Source organism: Vigna angularis, chromosome 10, assembly GCF_016808095.1.
Source record: "Vigna angularis cultivar LongXiaoDou No.4 chromosome 10, ASM1680809v1, whole genome shotgun sequence".
NCBI classification, from domain to species: Eukaryota; Viridiplantae; Streptophyta; class Magnoliopsida; order Fabales; family Fabaceae; genus Vigna; species Vigna angularis.
In genome coordinates, this window is record NC_068979.1 from 1,572,539 (window position 1) to 1,587,111 (window position 14,573).

Sequence of the window (14,573 nt, forward strand, 5' to 3'; positions counted from 1 at the left end):
TCGAATTATTTAATGGGTTATTTTTGAATCTGATGGGTTACTAAGTAAATCGGTTGATCATATATTAGACCAAATACATTAACTTTAATATTAGTTATACATAATTCGACTGTAATTAAATTGAGATTAATTAAAAATTAACTTTAAAACTTATAAATAAAAGTTTGAGATAAAGAAATAAGTAACATATATTAACGGTTTAGAGAGACGGATCAAGATAATACTTAGACTTGTGGACATCATTCGGACTTTGAAGACATAACATATCTTAGATGACCCTACCCCAAAGAGTAGTAATTACTTCTATGTTTTTTTATCTTAATGATCCATTATTAGTATTATGGATAAGATTTATTTGCTATGTTAACTGTTAGCTTTTCATGAGGTTAGCAGTGGTAAAATGTTCATGAGGAGCCTATGAGCTTCTGCACCATTTTCTTTTGTTAAGGGAGAGATGATGGAGATATCACAAAAATGAAAATGTGGTGCAGATGAAAATTACACACACAAACTTCTTTTTACCAATGTCATCCATCATACATATCAACATGGTATTATTGTAAACAGATGAGCAAAACCAACTAGATTAAATTATCAAAACTATATAAAACTAGAAATGTAAATTGTGGGACACTAAAACATTATTCGAATGAAATAAACTGAATTGTTTCGTTGAACTATTTAAAATTGAATTTATTCTTTAAATTGCTCCAAATTACACTAAATTTCGTAAATTACAACCACGTATTTTATGAATAGTAGCATGCCATATTCCATATGTTCTTAAAATCAAATATTCATAATCAGTTGGTAAATAAAATACGTTTTTTTAATTATTAAAAGTGAAGTTCTAAGTTTATTAGCGGGTATATTTAGTAAAAATGCCCTTCGAACATTTTATTTTAGAAGAATTCAATTTAAAATGAATTTAAACAGCTAAAATTGATTAAACAATATTTAGGAAAAAATAATTAGAAGGTTATATATAAATTAAAACCCATATATAATCTAGCATGCTATATTATGAATTTTTAATAGACAAACTAATGACGTCTAGGTTAGTTAATCACTACAGTTATTGAGCCTCTCTCTGTAATTAAATATATTTATGTTTTATTTGTATGCAATGTAGTTTTGAATATCGTTTGTCTTTATTTCTAAGAATTCTCTTTTAGATCCTATAATTACTCATAGTTGTTACTTCCAATCGAAAATGTAAAATATTTTATAAAAATATTTTTAAAAACTATGTATTATAGTAAGGACAAGCGAGTGCTCTGTCTCTATAGTATAAACTGAAGAAAGTTAAAATGGCAAATGAAGAAAACTTAAAGATGCTTTTTGAAGTTCATACAAAAGGAAAAGACGTAACATAAAGAATAAACAAATAATATAGGAAATATGGCAAAGGCAACATCAGACAGTAAGATGTCTGGTTCATAACTAAAACATGAGAAAACAAGAGGCATATTTTTCAAAAGTAAACATGCTAAACATATTACAATTATGTACACATGTCATCCAACTTCTGTTCACCCTCGCAGAAACCTAGAATATATAAAATTTCAATATAATACATGTTATAGAGACCCTTCAACCTCTGCCCAAAAGGTCATTACAATTGTGAAAAAAGGCAATGCATGGATGAGATATGAGATATAAGAGATGAGAGATGAGAAAGAGGTTCACAGACATTTTAAACCAAGTGCAGTCCATCCAAATATGGAATGCATACACAGTTATCATGCAAATATATTTATTGTTATTACATTATATAACTATGAATCCGAGAGAGTTTATTTTGAAAGCTTGTCAAGGCGAGAATCCATGATCTGGGAGACAGATTCAAGAAACACAGATTCCCCCATGCCAGGTAGCATTGATTCCTGGGCTTCACAAATAATCTCCTCGATTACAGATTTCTTGTTCAAATTTTCCCTACACATAATGCTTCCGATGTCATAGGGACTGAGACCTCTCTCAACCCCTTTCTTCAATAACATTGTGGAGATTCGGAGTGTTCTAGCACACTCTACCGGAACATCCCACCCATAATATTTCAGAAGCTCTATATCTTTCTCAGCATTCAGAGATTTAATATAATGAACTGTGTCAGGAGAGTAAGGTTTACGAGCTTGGGGCCAGTAAAGCCAATCAAATGTGCAATCCTCAAACTGCACACACAACACAAACATTTCTTTCAGTCCACACATTCCACAATCAACAAATCTTTTCTATCAAACACATTATGAATAAGTAAAACAAATACTTGACAGACACAGTTTTTCTTACAGAAACCAAACACCAAAGCATATATGCAAGAAACACATGGTGATATGCAGTGAAACTGTGAAGGAAAGATGAAGAATGTTTACCTTCTCTGGTAGACAGTAGCCATGATCAATGGGAATGAGGAGAGTGCGGCCATCTGCATCTTTCCTGTATAATATATTCCCAGCATGCCTATCTGCATTAGCCATTCTTAGATCAAGCACAGTGATCTTATGCACCTCCTCCACAGAAAAAGACCCTGGACCAAGGTCCTCACAGTTACCATCATTCTTCATGAATGCCTGCAGTGACCCTACCTTTGAATGCTCTGGGGAGAAATCAAACCCGTTTGGATGGTTGAAGTGTTGGTTTAAGCACTGGACCATGACAGTTGGGGGAACCCCGGAAAAGCCTACTGCTTCTCCTGACACCAACCTTGGCCCTGCTCTTGGATGATCCAATATATATGCTGCAACTTCTCTGACCGCTCCTTCTCCTACCCTTGTCCCTCTTTTCAAACCTTCACCATTGGACGAAACCGGTAGGCCTTGTGGGTTATTCACCGCATTTGGCTCCTCATCGATGGGCTTGAAAACCGAAACATACTCCATACCTGTTGAATCTTGCATGAAATAAGTCCCTCCTGTGCCCTCTGAGGACCTCATAGGGTGATTTCCTTGTTTCAAACCATCCAACGTGGAGCCAATCATGTCCCAAAGGAAAGGAAAAAGATTGACATTAGGATTCACAAAAACTGGTTCCAACAAGAAATCTCCACTTGGTCGTGTCTTTGTCGTCGTCACCTGATTCCCTCCCTCTTCTGAGTCATCAGCAACAACCGAAAGCTCCAAATCTTTGTGAACCGGTTTGGCATCAACCTTTGCTGATTTTTGAGCTACCAAATGAATCACACCATTATCGGCGTTGCAGAAGTCACGGAAGAGGCTCTGGTCTTGGAGCTCTTCTCCTTCACAGAAAAGGTCTTGACAACCGTCGAGATCGATGAAATCTTTCCCCTTCTTCTTAATGCGTTGCTTCAGGTACTCCACATTTCTATGTCGATCAATCTGAAACTCAAACTCCTTCCCACCGGTGGTCCTTACAACAATGAAGATCATGTCAGAGAGACGGAGAACCAAGTGAAGAACATTGCTGGCAGTGACACCATAATCCTTGATGAGTGCATCCTTGCGGGCAAGCTCTCTGCCACCATAGACCAGCTTCTGCCTATTCCCCGGAATTCCTTTGCATGTCTGAATCCTCATTTTCACTGAAGCAATCGAATCAGACTCAGACACACGCATTGGCGTCACAGCACCGTCCACGGTTATATATATCAGGATAGATTCGCCGGGACAGCGCCCTTGCCAATGCACCGATTCTTTCAGAGCCGGTCTCACAGCAACATCAGCCGACATCTTTCAAAGTTGAATTGTTTTTTGTTTATTTACGTTTTCCCCTAAACTCAAGTCCTTCTCGCTTGAGTCGTTAACGGCAGAAGGAGCCCATCTACAACGAAGAAGAAGAGGAAGAAGAAAGAAAAAAAAAAAAAAGGTCTTTCAATCAAAGTGATCGAAAAGACCCAATTACATAATAAAAACCAAGAAATGAAAAAACAAAGAAAAAAACGATTTTTTTATGGAAAAATTGCCATGCCTAGGAGGAATTCTGGTGCCGTATGTATAAAATGTATGAACAAATTTGGGTGATGGACACTGAAGGAATCTCTCGTAGGAAATGTTGAATTATCAATGGTAGGTGGATTCTTACCACAGGGAAAGAATCAAGGAGCAACGTCGGAGGCCTGAGAACTTAAATGGAAAAGACAGGAATTGTTTGAACTAATTCCAGGGATGGGCGATGTTTTCGCCTATGTTATCTGCTCCAATAAACTTCTCACTTTCCAACATGAGAGAGGGAGAATGGTATTGTAACCGTTAGCTTTTTATAAATTTTTTCACCTAACCACCTCTGACGGAACATTTTTAGATAGTGCACACTCTATTTTGTAAATATTGTTAAATATCACCAAACTCGGAAACCAGGAGCGTTTTGTTTCCTTTTGTCACATATCGGTAAACATTAATTCAACATTTACTAATACCAACAATTAAATTATACATAAAATGTATCAAAAATACAATATCATAAATTAATAATACTAAAAATAATACTCTCTGTAAGTTTTTAACATTTAAAACACACCTAATCTAATATTGTTTTGTTGAACCCATATGTTAGTCAATCATACCAGGAACATGATTGAACATATAGTCAAATTATTTCTAACATTTAAGATAAAGTATAATTATCATCAATTGAAATATAATTAAGTCATCGTTAATTCAAAACTTATTTTAAAATCTATATATATATATATATATATATATATATATATATATATATATTTATTTGAGATAAAAAATAATGATAATATGTAATATGTATTAACAATTAAAATTGTCAAATTTTTATCTATTTTAATGACAGTGTCTTTTATATGTACTTATAAGTTTAACTAAACAGACAATTAAGACAGACAACAAAACAAGAATAATCATTCGAATCTTCAAAGCATTCGTGATATTTTGATACATTGAACTCAATTCCATAACCAAAACAATTAGTGATCACAATATTTTTAATGCCGTTGGATCATCCCATTGAGGGTTTTTTTCCTTTTCGTACATGCATTCATTCTGATTGTCTTTCATACGTTACCTAAAAAGAATTTCAGCACCTTGCAGTTTGCAAAGTAAAAGTGTTGACGTTTCAAATAAGTGGAATAAACCATTATTCTTGGTGTCCCATGAAACTAAGAGATACCATGCATTATGACACATAGTGCCGTTTAAGGTACACTAATAATGTAACTTAGTAACATAAATAAATATTCATTAATTTTACTTTGTAGCATCGATCATTGCAACTCATGTGCCCTTGGTCCCACTGGTCTGCCGCGTGACTCAATCATCAACCATTTGAAATGAACCAAACACAGTCTCTATGAACGGTCTTATTATTCTTTATTTTCTTCATTTCATTTATAAAGAGACAATGAGATTGAAATTTATTATGAAGTTTGATTAAAAAAGTATGGATTAAAAAAATTATTATGTACCCAACACCACCAGAAAAATAAAAGACATCTGATTATTATAATTCTCTCTTGGTGTAGCACCGACCTTATAGTAATGTGTTTTGTTTTAATTTTCTGACGTATCTTCAATCAATGACCGTTATGGCCGGTGGACCGTTGCACACGTGTCAGGTAGATATTCAGTTTACTCTTGTCTTTTTTTATGTAATTTATTTATTAATCTAAATAAAAAGTTGTTCTGTTTTGTGGGCCGGGTTGATTATTTGAGCGGGCTATCTTGTGGGCCTGAGACTTATAAAGGGTATATTGGACATTTGAGATTGGCATATATTATGGTTGCCCGCCAAAAGAATCGAACATTCTGACTCTGAGTTTGAATGGTTAAATTTCAATCTCTGCATGGGAAATTGAAGAAGGAAAGTGAAGGATAATGAGTACGAACGTTATTGTGTACTTTCTAGTATCTACTGTAATACTATCTTTTTCCTTTGTAGAATCAAGAACACTGTCCCCTTTCGAAGATCCTCCTTTTCGGCAACAACTCAATCTCAGCCCCTCAACTGCACCTTCTTCTTCTCTGGTGCCGGCGTTGTTCGTCATCGGAGACTCCTCCGTCGATTGCGGAACCAACAATTTTCTTGGAACCTTCGCACGTGCCGATCATCTTCCTTATGGAAGAGATTTCGACACCCATCAACCCACCGGAAGATTCTCCAACGGAAGGATCCCTGTCGATTTTCTTGGTGAATAAAAGATCTTTTCTTTATCACTCCCAGCCTTCTAATTCACGCATGTGTTATGTTCCCTTTCTTGTGCTTGATTCTTTTTTCTTGAAATAAATTGAATGTTATTTCTGGTGTAGTAAAATTAAATGCTATTAGATTGATTTATTTATGATAATTTTTGCATCAGCTCTGCGTCTGGGGCTTCCCTTTGTGCCAAGTTATCTTGGACAGACAGGGGAAGTGGATGATATGATTCATGGGGTAAATTATGCTTCTGCTGGCGCTGGCATCATTCTCTCTAGTGGCTCTGAATTGGTTTGTTTCATTCAATTTTCTCCGATTCATGTTCTTTCCTATTAATCATGATCACGCAATTCAGAACATGTTATAAGTTCAAATTCTAATATATAAATTGGTTCAGGGTCAGCATATCTCCCTCACTCAGCAAATTCAGCAATTTACAGACACGCTTCAGCAGTTCATTTTGAGCATGGGTGAGGATGCTGCAACCAATCTCATATCGGATTCTGTCTTTTATATTTCTATTGGAATCAACGACTACATTCATTACTATTTGCTCAATGTTTCCAACGTCGATAATTTGTACCTACCTTGGCATTTCAACCACTTCTTGGCATCTTCACTCTGGCAAGAGATAAAGGTAAAAACAATGCTTAGATTTAACTTCTCAGTCATTATACTTGAAAACAAAATCATGAAATTCATCCATTTAAAAATACGAATGCATTACTTTGGTGTTATGTTCGCGTGTCAGACATGCAGGACTTCTATGGTGAAAAATGTTTGGCACATAAGTATATACTTGCCCATGGTCATCGCCGAGGCAAGCAAGTCCATTTAAATTTTAAAAAATAGGGAAGTTTAATTTATTCATAACTTTATGTTAAAATGTTATGTTTTGTAATTGAAAAGAAAATAAGGTCGTGATACATTTCTTACGAAACCAATTTTTTCATTTCATTTTCACCCTACCTAAACAGAGTCGTAGGATAACCTCTTTACCTTTTCTGTTTTTTAATAGTAAATTTAGTTAATATTTCGGTTTTACCAGGATTGTTCATACCTAGTTCAGTCAAGAAATTTTTTCTGAATAATAGTGTGATTACCCGACACTTATTTTTCTTCACATGAGACGTTCAAAATTTCTTGTAATTTTAATACATTTTTCGAAATTTTCTTGACTTTTGCATACAGTAACTGAAATTGACTCCTAGTTGATATGCTATCCTTGATGACACAGAACTTGTACAACTTAAATGTTAGGAAAGTCGTGATCACTGGACTTGCCCCAATTGGCTGTGCCCCTCACTACCTGTGGCAGTACGGTAATGAAAATGGAGAATGCATTGACCGAATAAATGACATGGCTGTTGAGTTTAACTTCCTCACGAGGTACATGGTTGAAAATCTTGCTGCGGAGCTTCCTGAGGCCGATATCATCTTCTGTGACGTGTTTGAAGGTTCCATGGATATTTTAAAGAATCACGAACGTTATGGTACCAGTATTTGTTTTCATACCTCAGTCTTTTATGAATTTCTGTAGCATTTGAGATCACACATATGCTTTATGTTCCTAATTAGGCTTTAACGTCACAACTGAGGCCTGCTGTGGAATGGGAAAATACAATGGCTGGATCATGTGCTTATCACCGGAAATGGCGTGCAATAACTCCTCCAACCATATCTGGTGGGATCAGTTTCATCCAACTGATGCAGTGAATGCCATTCTGGCAGATAATATATGGAATGGCCAGCACACTAAAATGTGCTACCCTAAGAACTTGGAGGACATGGTTATTAAGATGGCAAGATGATTAGTTTACTCCTTTTAGCAGACAAGTTTTGATGACTCTACGTATAAGGAGGTAGTTTTTTGTACGTTACTGAAGAGAACTAAGCATATACAGTCGTACACACACACACCACATATAACGTAAATGTACAATGGATGTCAAATATTAACACTGACAAAAACTTGGTCATTCATAAAAAAACTATTCGACTGTTCGAACAAATAATGGCCTTAAGAGCCACTGAAAAAAAGAGTTAAGCATCTAACTGCATAATTGCAACCTATGGAAGTGAAGCTAGGATCTGGAATCACTTCTTTTGTATGCTGCAGTGCAGTAACAAGAAAGGGTTTACTACGTGACAACTTTTAACAGTAACTATATATAGAACAAGTTTCTACAATGATCCAAGTCTATACAGCACGAGCGAATGCCTAGCTATTAAACAAGATAATGAATATTGTTACACTACAGCATACAAGTAACGTAACCCATCCTCTAATTGTCTGGCGCACCTTATTCGCAGATGATGCAGAAAACGTCAACATGTGTATCGAAACTATCTTGAGAACTGCAAGGCACACGAAAACAAGACTCGTTGTAAAGACAGCAAGTTCTTTGGTTTCCATATTTGCTTGATTTCTTGCAATCTTTCGAACATCTAATCTGAAATGAGATGTCAATTACCATACCGCAGAAAAATTACATACAGGAGAAGAGAGAAAAGTCACTAAAGCAAGCAGTGGTACCATGCCACCGAGATTCAAGAACTTTTTGTTTAAGAACCGCACAAGAATCTCCCATCGGAGGAATTTGAAAAGCCAATAACGGGTAGATAGATTTTAATCAAGGTTATCAAAATGATCCACTACACTAACCTTAGCATGCTGTTTTCTCTGGCTAATTCGTTAAGCTGAGATGAGACAGCGTCTTTCCAAGACTCAACCTCAGATATTCCTTTTTCCTGGTTAAAGAAAGACATGGTGAGAAATAGAAAGATGAATAGGCACTGCGGCATAGGGTTACCCACCAAATTTGTGTTCCAGTCCGAGAGATCTCTAATATCTGACTTGCTTTGTCCAAGACTTTCTGATAGTCTGGACAACTGTTTCTCAAGATCCGGTATTTTTGCACCTTGTCTTTTGTTTAATTCTTTGAGGTAATCCTCAAGGGCTGATAAGTTAACTTCTACTGACCTCACTTTCTTCATCAAAATCTTCAGAACAGTGTCACCAGCCACCCTACCATTCAGCTGTTGTCTAAGTTCTATTACAGGATCTGTATTCAATTTTGCGGTCGTTGTTATTTTTACCATTTCTGCATCATATTCTTCAGTGGTATCATTGCTTGATACCTCAGCAGCCACGGTATCATTCTTAGTATCATTTTTCTTTCCATTTTTATCATTTTGACCATCTTCTGATTTCAGAGAAGGGGTGTCACTGTTATTATCCACAGGAGGCTTATCAGGAATAGATGCCACAGAAGCCACGATTAGATCCTTAAGCATCCGCTCTATTGCATTGATCCCATAAACTTCTACAACACTCAGTGTGCAGTAAAATTCAGATCCATAATGACTAAGCAAGGTCAACTTCAAATACCTCACCCACTTGGGCTCAGACAGTTTAAAGACCTGTGCATGCTTGACATTGGCAGCAACAAATTTTCCCACCATGCTCCATTCTTCAGTCGGATAGTTCAAACTTCCAGCCAATTCAAACTCCTTGAAGTTGGAAGAATAATGCTCAAAGTTCGCTATCTTCACAGAATCAACCAGGGTCTCTTCTGAGAGCTCAATAACAACAAATTTCCCTTCAACAGAGCAAGGGTTTCTGAGGTACTTGTCATGGTCCTTACCCAGTATATTCGTTGCACCTTTGGCCTCCTTATTATGGGCCACCACCTTTGCACCTTTGGAATCGGAGGCATAGTTGTACACAGAGCCATCAGATTCTAGCCTGTGAGTTATGTTAACAAGCGCTGGGTCCATTCCCTTTGTTTTTCCTTGTGCTTCTGTCATGTTTTGTAATTCATCATAATGGGGCTGGAGTTTCCCATCAGATATTTTTTGCAGCTTATTTTCCTCATGCGGATGATGTAATTTGCACACCAAATTACTACCATTTCCTAAAACGTGCAAAAACACTTGTTCTATACTAGTTGTTTCAGGAAGTGAGTACAAGGACTTTGTCAGTTTCTGACTAACGTTGTTGGAGCTACCTGATTCATTGAACTCTAACATAGCTGCAATTGTGAAAACACATGCAAGATCAGCGAGCGACATATATGAATATGTATGCATGCATGATCATCATCATTCCAGATATATAATTGCAAAACAACAACAACAACAAAAAACCATGAATGAAATTCCAACAGAAAACATGTAAGAAGAACAAGTGTTATTATTATTATGATCATATTATGTTGATGTAACCTTGGTAAAACATGTTGATGGGCATGCATAAAAATGAGAAACAGGGACGTGGAGCTTTACCTCCAGTGCCATGAACGAGGCGAAGCTTGATGTAGAAGAGGAGGCACCATAAGGAGAAAATGAAAGAGAAAGAGATGCCAAAAATGCTGGTACTGCATTGATGCCTTGACATGTGGAATTTGATGGGTGACGATGATTCTTCATGTTTCAGTCTCATCGGCTCATCGATGATTGAATAGCGATTGATGGAAGCCAGTGCAGAAGAAAAATGAGAAACAAAGAAAGAAAAAGAAATTAGCGTGGCGAAAAGAATGAGTGAAAAACTGAGCGCTTAAATAGAATAGGCGCAGAAATAGGACTTAACGGCCACTCCCAACAATTACTCTTTTATCTTCAACCGCACCATCTTAACAAAACTTCTATTTTCGGTAATCTTCTGCTTCTCTTATTTCCTGTTTATTTCATTTACTCTACTTAACTATCATTTTTACTATTCATAACCACTTGCTCCACTTCCTTCTTATTTTCTATAACTCACATTAACCATACTAATTTAATTCTCTTTTTAATTAGAGAATAAGTATTTCATAAAAATTAAAACAATTGATACATGTTTACATTCATTTTACACACAAGACTAAAATGATCATTAACAAAACAAAATTTTGTAGGTTTTTAGAAGAAAAATGATTCTGACATATTACATATTACATTTTTCTTTTTTATTTTCGAAAAGATATAAAATTTTATACTTATTTTATCCTTAGTATATATGTAAAATAAATGTAAAAGTGTGTATCATTACTTTTTTTAGAATAAATAAAATAATATATATCTACATTCATTTAACACATCTAATAAAAGAAAAATAATCATAAAAAATATTTTTTTGTAAAAAAAGAAAAAAGTAAAAATAAGAAAAATTAATGTGAAATAAATATAAAAAATGTGGCAAAATATCATTTTTATTTTATTTTTGGAAAGAAAGAATAAAAAATAAATAAAAATAGTATTAGATAAATGTAAAAAATATGTGTCTCAAAATATCATTTATCTAAAAACTATACATTATTTTAAATATAAATAAAATAAATATTTTTTTTATTTAATCTGTCATTAGTTACCATTTATTTAGTGGTGTTTCTATTTGCAAAAAGTTCTGATATTTCAGAAAATAATTAAGTTTGAGTATTGAGATTTGTGAAATTAAATTATGTTAATTGTAGAAATTAATTATTTTGGTGAAATTAAGTGTACTTTGTCTTGATTGTGGATAATAATAACTTCATCTTAATCAATTACAGGTTTATACGTCTCATAAATGGTATGTCCATACGTCTATACTCATTAGACATCAATACAGCATATACAAGGTATATCAATGAAGTGTCAAATTTATAAGTTTTTCTTTTTAAGTTTTTTATTTCAATACAGTGATATTCGAATATTTTCTAAAACCTCACAAACTTAATATTTATTATATAAATTTCTATTATAATTATAAAAATAAAATAAAAATTTTATGATCACAATATTTTGTTTTTAATATTAAATAGATGAATGCAATCCATTTTTATATTAAGTGATAATATTTTTAGATTATTATATTTGTCTTTATAGATAATTTTAAATAAATATTAGTTGTTATTTAAAATTAATTTATCATAATTTAATGGAAAATGATACTTGAACAACCATTTTTGACAACATTTAGACACGCCACACGTGTCTAAATTTGAGTGGTCCAGTTGGAAAAATTAAATGAAAATGAAATATGACGTGGAAAGAGAGTGGTCAGGGTTTGCAGGTCTGCGTTTCAAATTTGAAATTGAATTTGGAACAATTTTAGAGAGAGAAGCGCGAAGGTTCAGAGATAGAGAGTGTAACCTAGAGAGGCCGAACGACTTGGAGAAAGGGAGTTGGAGAGAGAGACGTCCGGCGGAGTGCTTGCCGGAGTGTCGCCGGACAACGTTGAAGGCTGTCTGGGAGCTATCGAACCCCTCGAGGCGATTCCGATTCACGGCCGCCACAGGTCCGACGTTGGCGAAGGAAGGGAAGACGCCATCGTCTTCCGTCCGGTCCGGCCCAGCGAACTAGGGGCGCGTTGAAGGTCTCGCGTCGTCCCACCTGCTTCCGTCCCTGTCCCGGAGTGCCGCCGGAGCATCGCCGGAGTGTGGACTGTTCGGTGGACCAAAAAGAGGGGTTTTCCGGGTTGTCAGTCCCACCCACACCTTTATCTTCGTCTGTGTTCCAACCGCCGCACCTCGTGCTGAGCGAAGGTTCATTTTTTTTTTTTATTTCAGTGGAATGAAGGTTTCATTCATGCATGATGTTGTTTGTGGATGGTTTTGCTTATGTATGAAATGTCTCCCAAGTGCATTTTGTTGTGTTACTGATTTGTATACTTGTTGTTTGCTTAATCTTACATTGTTGTTGTAATTTTTTTCGATTGGTAGTCATGGACCGCGTTGGCCTTGCTGTGAAAAAAAACAAGCCACCTCAAAATGAGAGTGGTGAACCTAGTTGGCCTTGCTGTGAAAAATCTTGAACCCAATTACCCAGTTCATTCGGCTTTGGTACGAGTTATGTTGGTGAACCCAGGGTCCTAGAAAATGTATTTTTATGTGACACGAATGTTAAGAAATTGTTCCCAGATTACTTAGAAGTAGCTGAAACGAGGGAAAACAAACAAGGCACCCCAAAATGAGAGTGGTGGACGTAGTTGGCCTTGGTGTGCAAAAATTGGAACCCAGGTACCCACATATTCTGCCTAAGGTACCAGTTATGTTCCTGTTCCATGAGTGTTAGAAAATGTATTTTTATGTGGCACGAATTTGTTAAAAAAATGTTAAGAAATTGTTCCCAGATAATGTAGAAGTAGATCAAATGAGGGAAAATAAAGAAGGCACCCCAAAATTAGTGTGGTGGTCGTTGTTGGCCTCGGTGTGCTAAAACTTGAACCCAGGTACCCAGTTAATTTGCCTTAGGTACCAGTTCTGTTCCTGTACCACGAGTCTTACAAAATGTATTTTTATGTGGCACGAATGATATGAATTAATAAATTAGTATCATTTTTTTGTTCTCTTTGTGGTTGTCTTTTAACAAATGCTGACAATGTTTGTTATCATTTCCATTTTGTTCTTTTACTTGATTGTGTTGGTGTAATGTAATTTAACTTTTTGTGTTGGTGTAGTGTCATGGAGAAACTTGGTGAACAAAGTAAAGGACGTGATAGAAGGAAGAAGGTACGCAGGATGATTTTGGTTATGTATGATCCGTTGTGTGTAAGCTGTAATAATATGACTTGTTGGATAAATTAAATGTGTGTTGATTGATACTATGGACATGAGAACATAAACATTATTCCTTTGACGATACTAAAATGTTTATGGAAAAAGTGGGAAAATTTATGGAATAAATTTAACTTTTTGTGGAGTGTGTTGTTTTTCAGGCACATAATCTTGCATTGCTTTTTGGACATTTTGATATATATTTCGGAAGACAGGAAACCATCATTGGAGGTACAACACTTGCATACTCCAATCCAACCAAACAAGTATGTTTGTTGATTTTTGTAAATATAATATTTTGACGTATAATTGATATGTTAAATATCATACTTGCGTTGTTGGACTTGTTTTGTTGTAGATTTGATTGTGGAGTAATTGTTCTGAAAATTATGGAGTTGTGGGATGACATTGAGAAATATGAAAGAAACACAATGCCCAGTTACACAACTGTAAGCTGTAAAAATTTATATGTTCTGCATCTTTCATACAAATGTTGCATTTGATTCATGTTTTGTGCATTACTGTCTTTGCAGGAAGAACTACAACAAGTTAGGGAGCAATATGTTTGTCAATGGATTTTGGATGTGGACAACGTGCGGAGGAATCAAGTGTTGGAAGATTTAGGCATTTTGTAGAATGTTGGAGATTATTGATGAAAGAAAACTTGTTACTTTTCATATTTATGTATTGGTTGGACATCAAATCTGATTTCAGAAATTGTTGAGAAATATATTTGGCAGTTGAAATTCAGTTTGTTGATCTTAATTGACTTTCATGTGCAAAACGTTTTACCCAATTACGTAGTTGGCCTTTATGTGCAAAAAGTTATACCCAGGTACCCACTTATTCAGCCTTTGGTACCAGTTCTGGTCCAGCACCTACACCGTTACCAATTTTGCTTTGTGTGCCACGAATTTGTTAATTAATTCCTAAATA

At 35.3% G+C, this 14,573-nt stretch overlaps 3 protein-coding genes and 1 long non-coding RNA gene across 5 annotated transcripts; 2 read left to right on the forward strand and 2 right to left on the reverse strand.

Annotated features, from left to right (window-relative positions):
- Positions 1-1,526: 1,526 nt before the first annotated feature.
- On the reverse strand, positions 1,527-4,226 carry LOC108320914 (phosphatidylinositol 4-kinase gamma 4). The gene is made up of 2 exons (XM_017552513.2): positions 2,376-4,226; positions 1,527-2,174 (listed from the first exon to the last, which is right to left on the reverse strand). Exons 1-2 carry the CDS (start codon positions 3,687-3,689, stop codon positions 1,797-1,799), a joined length of 1,692 nt encoding a protein of 563 aa, XP_017408002.2. The 5' UTR covers positions 3,690-4,226; the 3' UTR covers positions 1,527-1,796.
- A 1,518-nt stretch (positions 4,227-5,744) lies between these two features.
- Positions 5,745-8,549, forward strand: LOC108320915 (GDSL esterase/lipase At5g08460). Of its 2 annotated transcripts, XR_001831434.2 has the most exons (6): positions 5,745-6,114; positions 6,284-6,411; positions 6,518-6,757; positions 7,358-7,613; positions 7,699-7,982; positions 8,434-8,549. XR_001831434.2 is itself a non-coding variant. In XM_017552515.2 (5 exons), exons 1-5 carry the CDS (start codon positions 5,802-5,804, stop codon positions 7,929-7,931), a joined length of 1,170 nt encoding a protein of 389 aa, XP_017408004.1. In that variant the 5' UTR covers positions 5,745-5,801; the 3' UTR covers positions 7,932-8,250. The 2 variants fall into 2 exon arrangements, 1 of the variants encoding a protein (XP_017408004.1); XM_017552515.2 differs by lacking the exon at positions 8,434-8,549 and having other exon boundaries at positions 7,699-8,250.
- On the reverse strand, positions 8,234-10,194 carry LOC108320817 (SUN domain-containing protein 5). The gene is made up of 2 exons (XM_052869445.1): positions 8,786-10,194; positions 8,234-8,573 (listed from the first exon to the last, which is right to left on the reverse strand). The coding sequence occupies exons 1-2, from the start codon at positions 10,192-10,194 to the stop codon at positions 8,342-8,344; spliced, it is 1,641 nt and encodes a 546-aa protein (XP_052725405.1). The 3' UTR covers positions 8,234-8,341.
- Positions 10,195-13,995: 3,801 nt separating this feature from the next.
- Positions 13,996-14,387, forward strand: LOC128194253 (uncharacterized). Its single transcript, XR_008245632.1, has 2 exons — positions 13,996-14,086; positions 14,171-14,387. It is a non-coding gene; the product is annotated as an uncharacterized LOC128194253 (long non-coding RNA).
- Positions 14,388-14,573: the final 186 nt, after the last annotated feature.

Excerpts from the sequence above, each read along its gene's own strand:
- LOC108320914 (XM_017552513.2), bottom strand. The coding sequence starts at position 3,689 with ATGTCGGCTGATGTTGCTGTGAGACCGGCTCTGAAAGAATCGGTGCAT. Across the intron at positions 2,175-2,375 it reads GCTACTGTCTACCAGAGAAG|TTTGAGGATTGCACATTTGA; the intron begins GTAAACATTCTT and ends TTGTGTGTGCAG.
- LOC108320915 (XM_017552515.2), top strand. The coding sequence starts at position 5,802 with ATGAGTACGAACGTTATTGTGTACTTTCTAGTATCTACTGTAATACTA. Across the intron at positions 6,115-6,283 it reads GATCCCTGTCGATTTTCTTG|CTCTGCGTCTGGGGCTTCCC; the intron begins GTGAATAAAAGA and ends TTTTTGCATCAG. Across the intron at positions 6,412-6,517 it reads TCTCTAGTGGCTCTGAATTG|GGTCAGCATATCTCCCTCAC; the intron begins GTTTGTTTCATT and ends AAATTGGTTCAG.
- LOC108320817 (XM_052869445.1), bottom strand. The coding sequence starts at position 10,194 with ATGTCGCTCGCTGATCTTGCATGTGTTTTCACAATTGCAGCTATGTTA. Across the intron at positions 8,574-8,785 it reads AGAGAAAACAGCATGCTAAG|ATTAGATGTTCGAAAGATTG; the intron begins GTTAGTGTAGTG and ends ATCTCATTTCAG.